This window comes from Leishmania panamensis (genome assembly GCF_000755165.1).
Source record: "Leishmania panamensis strain MHOM/PA/94/PSC-1 chromosome 13 sequence".
NCBI lineage: Eukaryota > Euglenozoa > Kinetoplastea > Trypanosomatida > Trypanosomatidae > Leishmania > Leishmania panamensis.
The window spans coordinates 579610-588638 of NC_025858.1; the positions used below are offsets into that span (position 1 = coordinate 579610).

The 9029-nt window shown below is 56.6% G+C and overlaps 2 protein-coding genes across 2 annotated transcripts, besides 1 other annotated feature; both read right to left on the bottom strand.

The window, feature by feature from the left end:
• Window positions 1-562: 562 nt before the first annotated feature.
• On the bottom strand, window positions 563-5299 carry LPMP_131500 (mitochondrial DNA polymerase I protein D, putative; the record flags this gene model as incomplete). Its single annotated transcript, XM_010698928.1, has 1 exon — window positions 563-5299. One exon carries the CDS (start codon window positions 5297-5299, stop codon window positions 563-565), a length of 4737 nt encoding a protein of 1578 aa, XP_010697230.1.
• Window positions 5300-6689: 1390 nt separating this feature from the next.
• On the bottom strand, window positions 6690-8471 carry MPK7 (mitogen-activated protein kinase 7, putative; the record flags this gene model as incomplete). Its single annotated transcript, XM_010698929.1, has 1 exon — window positions 6690-8471. One exon carries the CDS (start codon window positions 8469-8471, stop codon window positions 6690-6692), a length of 1782 nt encoding a protein of 593 aa, XP_010697231.1.
• A 143-nt stretch (window positions 8472-8614) lies between these two features.
• Window positions 8615-9016: a repeat region.
• Window positions 9017-9029: the final 13 nt, after the last annotated feature.

Sequence of the window (9029 nt, forward strand, 5' to 3'; positions counted from 1 at the left end):
CATCAAAGAAAAGAAATGAGGGAGAGCGGCGAAAGACAACGAGCGCTCCGCTTCGTGCTCATCCACTTCTGTCTATGGGATAAACTTCGTTGAGTTTGTATGCATGTGTGTATATATTTATGTACGTGGGTGTGTGTTGCTCGTAGTACTCACCACAACGTGCGACGACTCACTCAATCGATGAAGTGTTTTCTTCTTTTCTTCGCCGTTAGTCGTGAGATGCACAGTCGACTTCTCGGTCTCCTCCATGGCACACACACACACACACACGGAGAGACATGCTGCGCTCGAGCACCACGCACCATTAACAACCGTCTGTATCAACACAAGAAAGCAGGCCCTACTCGCGGAGGTGTGCAGGTGTGTCTATATCAGCGTGGAGCGGAAAGAGTCCATTACCACACGCCATTGCCCCCCCACCTCCGACTCTTCTCCATGCCGCTGCCAATCCCACCCACAAACAGTGGACATCTTCGAGTGCTGCCGAGGAGAGCCATCGTGCACACGACGGATAAAAAAAAAAGAGTCGCATCAGCCAAACAAATGAGCACTGAGAGAGGGTCTAGAGCGTCGTTTCCTCCTCGATGGGCCGCAGTGCACCCATGCTCTCCCCAGCCACCACATCGCACGGGAAATCCACGGCCACCTGCATCTCAGGGTACAAGGCATTGAGCACCGTCTGCACTCCGTCCATGATCAGCTCTACATCCTTGGCTACCTGCCGGTACACCGAGACATGGCAGTCCACCCACACGCAGTCGTGCACTGTGTTCGTGAGCACCGCAAGGCCGTTGTAATTGTTGTTGGCGAGGAAGTGCCGCCACAGCACCCCGAGCATCACCTGTACAATCTCGCCAGCGAAGCCCTGCACGGGGTAGTTCTTGAGGTGTGTCGGTGAGAAATTCGTTGACTTGCGCACCGCGTCCCGTTCGCGCAGCATTCCCTCAGGGACATCCGACTCTGTGAAGACGTAGCGGCTGCCCGTGAGCACGGGGAACATGCCCTTGAAGAACTGGTGGCCTCGAACGTTGCGTACACCGTTCTGCAGCGATGCGTCGTAGCTGTTCGCCGATAAGGCTACCATCTTGTTGAACACCTCGACGCCACGGTAAGTCTCATTCTCCTTCTCGATGAGCATGCGCACCTGATCCTGAGTGAGTCCAGTGCTCTGACTCAGCATCCGCACGCCAGCACCGTACTGCCGCTGGAAGGAGAAGATCTTCGCCTGCTGTCGCAGCTTCACGAACTCCAGCTCCTTGTTCTTCTTGGCGCGCTGCAGCACGTCTGTGTACTTGAGATCGGGTCGCATCATCGTCACACGCTTGCAATGAAAGTCCACGTTCTGCCGCAAGTCTTCAAGCATCTGTTCGTCGGATGCGAGGACAGCGAGCGCCACAACCTCCAGCTGTGAGTAGTCTGCTTCGATGCACATACCCTTGTCACCGAAGCGACTGATGAACATGTCTCGCAAGCTTGATTTGTCCTCCTTGGGAATGTTCTGACAGTTCGGGTTGGCACTCGCCAGACGTCCGGTATTGGTCTTGTTGTGGATCAGCTCGTGGTGGATGCAGCTGTCCGTCGAGTGCACGAGCGACACCATTCCAGTGCCGCCATCAGTGCTCTCATAGTAGGTACCGATTAGCTTCTCGAGCGCGCGCAACTCAAGGATAATACTGGCGGTCTTGTCGTCATGGTTAGACTTAAAGTAACTAAGGCTGTCTTCGCCGACCTGCAGTTGGCGTGTCGTGGAGCTGCGGAAGCGGCGCATCACCTGCTCCGCCTCCAGCTCATTTGGGATGTACTGCGCAAGCCGGCCCTTGATGCTCACCTTGACGAGATCATCGTGAGCGCATGGGATGGCAAAGCAGTCGTACGCTGAGGAGGCCGTCTTGCCCACCAGACACATAAGCGCCAGCCGCTTTCGCTCGGCATCAGGCAGCGAATTGTAGTAGCCGACAAAAGCGCGCCGCTGCCGCAACAGTACGGGAAGGTCGTCGTCGACACGTGCTGCATCCCTCTTCTTTCCCTTGCGTGGCTTGGGTGGCTCCGTCGAGAGCGCCTCGTGCTGCAGGGCCGCGTTGGCGATGTGGAAAAAGATGTCAATGTAGTAGTTGCACCACTCCTCCGGCTTCATCAATGACTCCTGCAGAAGCGCCTTCTTGAAGGCCTCGGCGATGCTCAGCTTGTTGCGCCTCCCCACCTTCGGCAGTGCCTTTGCCGGGATGACAGGTCCAAACGAGTCGACGGCGCTGCCGCTGGTGCTGCTGCTTCTCTGCCTCGAGCTGCTTAGCTTCGCGTTCACATCGTTCACATAGTGGTATTTGTAGTAGGCAAAGATGGCTACCGTGTCGGCGAGAGAGATGTTGTAGCGCAGCTTTGGGTCAACCGTGTCAACGTAGCCGGCGTGCGCATCCAAGTACCGAGTCAGCCCCGCATCGCTGTGGATAAAGTGCATGAAAGAGAAGCCGGCGTCGCGCGCTAGAATAGTCACGTGCGCGCCTGCAAACGCCGCGTCCTTCAACGAAGCGTCGTCCTCAGTAGGCATGATCATCTCTGTATGCTTTGCTACTTGAGCGCTCACAAACCGCTCCAGCTGCTCCGCCCTGTCGCTCTCCGTGATTGTCACGGACTCGCCGCTGATCGGGTTCTTGACGAAAAACTTCGCAATGCCGTCGTTACTGCTCATGGTGAGCGCCGCGAAGAGGAAGAGATGGCGGCGCGGCAGCAGGTTGGCCAGGGCTGACGTCTCGCCGCGCTTGTCGGCATCCAGCCGCGACACCGTCGTTGCCTCTCGCCGCAAACTCTCCAAAATCGATGAGCTCTTGCGGAAGTTCGCCTGTCGCATGTACGCCTCCAGGTAACCGCGGAAGAGGCGCGTGCCCTTCTCAGAGGGAAGCCCCGCCATAACCACGCAGTCACCAATGCCAAGGACGTGCACTGGTGGTCGCAGAAAGACGCCATTCGGGTACGCAGACCGCGGGAAGTACTCGGAGCGGAGGAACAACGTGTGACGCGCAAACAGCTCGCCCGTCAGCGGCTTGCTTTCCCGCGCGTTCGTGCTCAGCGTGAGATTACCGCCAAAGAAGAATGTGATGAGGTGCTGATTTGAGGACCAGTTGAAGAACTTGCGGCAGTCGTGCGGAATCTCGTGCGGGATCGACTCCTCCAACTGTCGGCGCAGTTCCGATACCTTCGTCGTCAATTCATTGCTTTGTCGCTGAGCTAAGTCGAGGTTTGTCTTGAGCCCGTTGTACTCCATCTCCGTCGTGCACAGAAGTCCCTCCATCCGCGCACAGCAGATAATGACCTGCCGCTGCTCAAGGGCCCGCTCCATGTGCTTGCAGAAAATGAGCTCGGTGTTCTCCAGATCACCGTGGAGGTACTCTGTGAGAGTGCTGTACGGGATCTCGTACGTCTCCTTCCCCTCTGACCACGCCTGCTTCACAGCATCCAGTTTCATTGTTTGGCCGCCGTAGCTCTTCGCCACATCTTCCAGGCCTGCCCCGTGCCCGAGCTTCACCTCATGTCCGGTCAAGAGGTACTCGGCATACATGGTATCCCATATTTTGCCGCCACGGCGCAGGAACCTGCGGAATTCAACGTCGCGCCAAATGTGCAGCATGTCGAATTTGATGTTGTGGCCGACGATGACATCGTACTCGTCTAGTGGCGGCAGAAAAAGCGAGTCCTTGGAAGACTTCTCAACGAGGTGGTTCTGACTTGTCACGGACGGATCGTCGTAGCGCAAGGCAACGCTGCGGTCAAAGTAGCGCCTCGGCAAGAAGATGTTCCCCTTGTAGTCGCGAGCGCCAGACAAGACGACGTAGTTCTCCTTGGTGAACGGGTTCGCGACACGCTTGTAGCGTCGTATCGTCGTCGTCTCCAAATCAAGGATGAGGTACCGGCGCAGGCCGTCTAGGGCTTTCTTCTCCCGCTCCAGGCGTCCTTGATCCTCGTAGATTTTTCTACGCCACTGCTGTAGCCCAAATACCACCTCAGCGTCGTTGATGTTGACCTTGTTGAGAAAGCTGGCCGTTGTGATTTGCGGCACTGGGTTCTTCTTCGCCTCCGCAGCCATCTCTTCCAGGCGCTTAAAGGCAGCCGCAGCCTCTTCCTGCGCAGGAATGCTGTTCACGGCGCTCATTATGGCTGGCGAGACTTTGTGCAGACGCTCCGAGAAGAGCTTGTTTGCCAGCGCGGTGAAGCCCCTATGGAGGTAGCGGTCCATTTTCTCCTCATTCCTGCGCAGGTGATTCTCTGGGAAGCAATTTTGCCTGATGAGGTTCCACGTTGCCCGCGGGTCCTCCTCCTCGCTAACGCCCTTTGCGACCCTGTGCCCACCAAAGTACGGATCCAAGCTCGAAATCTCCGCCACGAAGAACGGACTCTTCGGGCGGCATGTCCTCGCAAACGCCACGAGCTGCGACGGCCTGGTGCGGGCCGTCGGTACAAACAGCGTAATAGACGAGCTGCCTTCGCCATAGAGGAGCGTGGTGAGGGCGTTGAGCTTCACGGTTTCCTCTGCTAAGCTGCGGATCATGTGCACCGACTGGGAGCGCCGCTGTGAGTCAAAGATGGTGACAATCATCGTGTACCCCTCCGTGATGGTGCCCTTGCCGACCCGCACGTTGATATCCACCACGAAGACGTTCACCGCTTTCACGACGCGTCGCACAATCTGCTCCACCGGATTCAGCGCCTTGCGACTGCCAGGGGTACCAAAGCGGCGATGCACGTTGAGCAGCACCTCCCAGCCTAGAACGGCACTGCGCGCTGCCCCGTTTGACTTGAGCGTATCGCTCGGCATGTACGTGCCGGCCCCCACATCGTACACCGATGGGTCGACGGTAGTGCCATTGAACTGGCGCTGCGTCAGCAGAAATGCAGCGTGCTCGAGTCCGAGAGGCATGTCTACACCCTTCACAACCTCCTGTTGTGCTTTGAAGGCAAGGAACGTGATGCCCCACGTGTCTGGGGCCAACGCCAGCCTCTTCATTGCCTTGTTGCTTAGCAGCGCCGCGGCGGACTTCACGTCGGTCGAGGCGTCGTTGCCGAACAGGAGCCCAGCGATGTAGTCATCACCGATGCGCTCGTCCATCCACATGGCGGCCTTCCAGATGAGTGCCTCCTCCATGACCACCACCTCGTTTGTTGTGGCGGAGTAGACAGCAAACAACTTCTGCACGGGATCGTAGGCGAGGGTGAAGATGCAGTACTGCGCTTTGGCCAGCAGCATCTTGGGGTCGTCGGTCACCAAGGTGGGCAAAAATGGGTTTTGTCGCGCTGGGTACGGCCTCATCGCAGGCACGGCAGGCAAGCCCCTCGCGGACAACCCTGGAGCAGACTCCGTCGCACCAGCGGCAGTCGCATACCTTGGAGGTACCGAGGAGGTGGCATTGTGGCACACTGGTTGCAAGAGCGCGCCACAGCTGAGCACCGCCGTGGCAAGCCGTGGCGCCTGGCTGACGAAACTGGCGTTTCGGCGCAACATTGTGTTGCGTGTGGAAATTGAAGGGAGTGAGCGAATAGTGGCACTGCCGGATTTCGATGGGGCAAGTGTAGGGAGGATGGCAGCGCGCCTCGTATGGCGACCTTGCCTGATTGGAGTGTTTTGCTGCTCCTCTCGCAGACTCTGAGCTGTGTCAGTGCTGTGACAGCGGCTCTCTCGTTCTTCTGTCGTCTCTGAATGTCTGTGCACCTGTGTTGTACGCCTGTACGAGCGTTTGTACGTGCATGCCTGTAGAAAAATGCAAATACACAGAGGGAAAGAGGAAGCAGAGGTCGCGTGAAGTGAGCACGTTTGGTGTGTTCTGCCGGACCTCTGGTCTTTTTCTACACAAAGGAAACGCACGGGCACAGTCAAACGCAGGCTGTCTGTTTGTGTCGCTCTCTCTTGTTGGCATAAAAATACTGATTCCCAGCCACAGGGAGAAGGTGGAGAGGGCTTCGACTCGCTTTTTCCACGTTATGCAGATATGTCCCCCGCACGTCCTCCTATGTGCTTTCTTTTCCTACTTTGAGACTGTGCGCAAGGAGCAGGAGAAGTGAAGCGGCGGTGTGCAAGAGTGCGCATGTGTGTGTGTGTGCATGCGTGCGTGGTGTGTGCCAAGAGAGAGAGAAAAGAGAGGCAGTGGTGCAAATATGACGACAGGAATGTGAAGAGAGAGGTCAGGGGATAGGGGAATGCGCAACCACAGAAATCAGGAGTTTGCGGTGCTTGGCGACAGGACTACTGGATGCGCTGGCCATGGAATTTGCTCCACACGTGGCATCGCCACAGGCTCACAACTCCCCCGGTACTCGATTCTCTTCCCAGAGTCAGTGGCTATCCTATGAAAAAGAGCAATAGGAAGTTCCTACTCCGGGCAGAGCAGTCAGATGACGTACACGGGCTTGTCAAAGTGAGAGAAAGAAGAGCACAGCACGCATTGCTGCTGTTGAATCGCCTCGCATGTGGGTGTATCCTGCACCACACACTCACAGAGAGAGAGAGAGAGAAGTCTCGCAGCATCAGCACGCAAAGAAAAAAGAAAATGTGGTGCACGGAGAGTGCCGCAGCGGTGGCAAGTTGCTAAGTGTGCGCGGTGAGAATGGGGGTGTTTGTTTACGTGTTCCCTCATAACTCACTGGGCATTATCACCGCCGCTTCTGTCCGACGTCCCCAAAGCCGAGCCCCTCTCCAGTGATGTTTACGGTACTAAACTGCACGCCGTGGGAGTCGAAAGCGGACGCTGCTGCCGTTCAATCTGCCGCTGCACATCACGCGAGATCTGGCACTCCTCCTCGAAGAGGCTGCGCAATGTCTGTGCATTGGTAATGCAGTGGTCGAACTCCCACGGGAATACCGGGTTCTCGTCCACCACAACGCATGGGTGAGTTTTCCTGTAGGCAGCGATGTCATCGATTTCCTCTCGTGCAAAGCCCGAGTCGGATGCAGTGCAGCGCACAATTTCATCTCTGGCGTCATAGAGTGGGCGAAAAAATGGATCGCGCAGCGCCTCCACAGCGGTAGGCCGCTTTCTTGGATCAAAGGAAAGCAGCTTGGCAATCAAGATGCCGAGACTAACGGGAATGTCAGCGCTGGAGCCAAAGAGGGTGGTGTGGAACATGGCCTGTGACTGCACTTGGTTGCGTAGTGTTCGCGGTTCCCATCTTCCGGCAGTGTTGTGAAAAAGAATGTCGCAGATAAAGTGCTTGCCCTCCTCGCCACCCTCGAAAAGCGTGGCGACCTGCTCCGGGGCCTGCGGCACGTCGCGTAGCCCCGGAGTCTCCAGAATCAACGTCAGCTGGGAAAGGTAGTTTGCACCGGCAAACAAAGGGCGGCGCAGCAGCATCTCGGCTAGGATACAACCGGCAGACCACATGTCGATTGCGTGGTTGTAGCGCCCCATTACGAGCAGTTCAGGTGCTCGATAGTAACGCGTGACAACATAGTCGGTGAGGCTGTAGAGCGGGGGTTGCTTGGCCACGTGAGAAGCGCATGATGCACTACGGGCAGCGGAAGATGACCAACAGAATCGACCCCAGTCTTCAAGCTCTTCGATGCTTGACTCAGCATCGGCCGCGACCGCCTTGAGAGTGCTTTCATGCAACCAAGCAGGAACACCGCCACGAGAGAGACCAAAATCGCACAGCTTCATGTCGCAGTTGCCATTAAGCAAGATATTACACGGCTTCAGGTCACGATGGATGACGCCACTGCTGTGCACGTACACCAGCGCCTTGAAAAGCTGATAGGCGATAAAGCGGAGCTGGTTCATCTGAATCTCCTGCGAAGACTTCAGCAGGGCAGCTAGGTCTGTGTCCATGAGGTCAGTCACAATATAGATGTCTTCGAACGTGGCGGACGACGGGGCCACCGTAGAGACGGGAGGCCGCCCAACTTCCATCAACCGCAGAATGTTCGGATGTCCCTGCAGGTACTTCAGCAGCTTCACCTCTCTCAGGATACGGCGCCCATCCACGAGATCGTCGAAAACCTTCGCCACCTTCTTGATCGCCACAAACGGTGACACCTCCCCATGCGCTAGCACACGGCGCTTAAACGGTTCCGAGTACAAGTGCGGAACTCGCACTGGACTACCACTCGGTGTCTCGCCCAGCACAACACGCGTACGAAAGTATATGGGAGCGTCGTGGCCACGACGTCGTCGCGTAACAATGCGGCCTTCCTCCTCAATGGTGCGCATCGCCTCGTTATAGTAGACGCTGGATGGAACAAGGCGCAGGTCCACAGCAGCGCACACCAAACCATACGTGCCATGCCCAATCGCGTTCAGAACCTCAAAGTGCGGCGCCACATCAAAGGACGAGCCGCAGACGTGATAATGATGGCTGTGCTCGGTGGTGTGGTCGCTTGTTGCTGTTAAATCACTGCTACTGAACAGCAGTCCGTTGCTACGCGCCATCTCGATGAGCGACAGCGCTGCCTCATTGCACGTAATGTTTAAGCCTGAAAGAATGCCGTCCATCTGCTCCGTTAGTGTTGACTTTTCTTTCTTCGTAGGTGCAAGTGGGACAACAGAGAGAAGGAGCGAAGAGTAAGAAAAACGATGGCGCCGCGCACACGCAGCCAAACAGACTCCATACGGTATGGCTCCCCCCTTTTCCCCATGCGCCCATTCTCCGTCATGTAACAGGAATTCAAGCGCCACTGAACCCAGCGTGTCACAGGCTCACCGCGTGATACAAAGCAGCCGTAGACGTGCGTTACAGCAATGCTAAATCAGTCATCTGAGCACGACTCCAGACTCGCACTGTACTGATCCACCTGCTGCACACGTTGCCTCAGTCTCCTCACCAGCAGGCAGTGAGTGTCGGCTGAGATGCACTCGAGCCACGTCCACAAGTTGCCTATCTTGTGGGCGGTAAAAGCACGTTCACTATTGCCGATCGTTCTGATACAACACCATCCACAACCTCACTGCTATCAGCAGTGACACATCATCCCAACTTTCCCAAAGAGTGGATACCGGAACCTGACATACCACACATAGGTGGCCGAGATCATCAGGAAGCCGATGAAACTG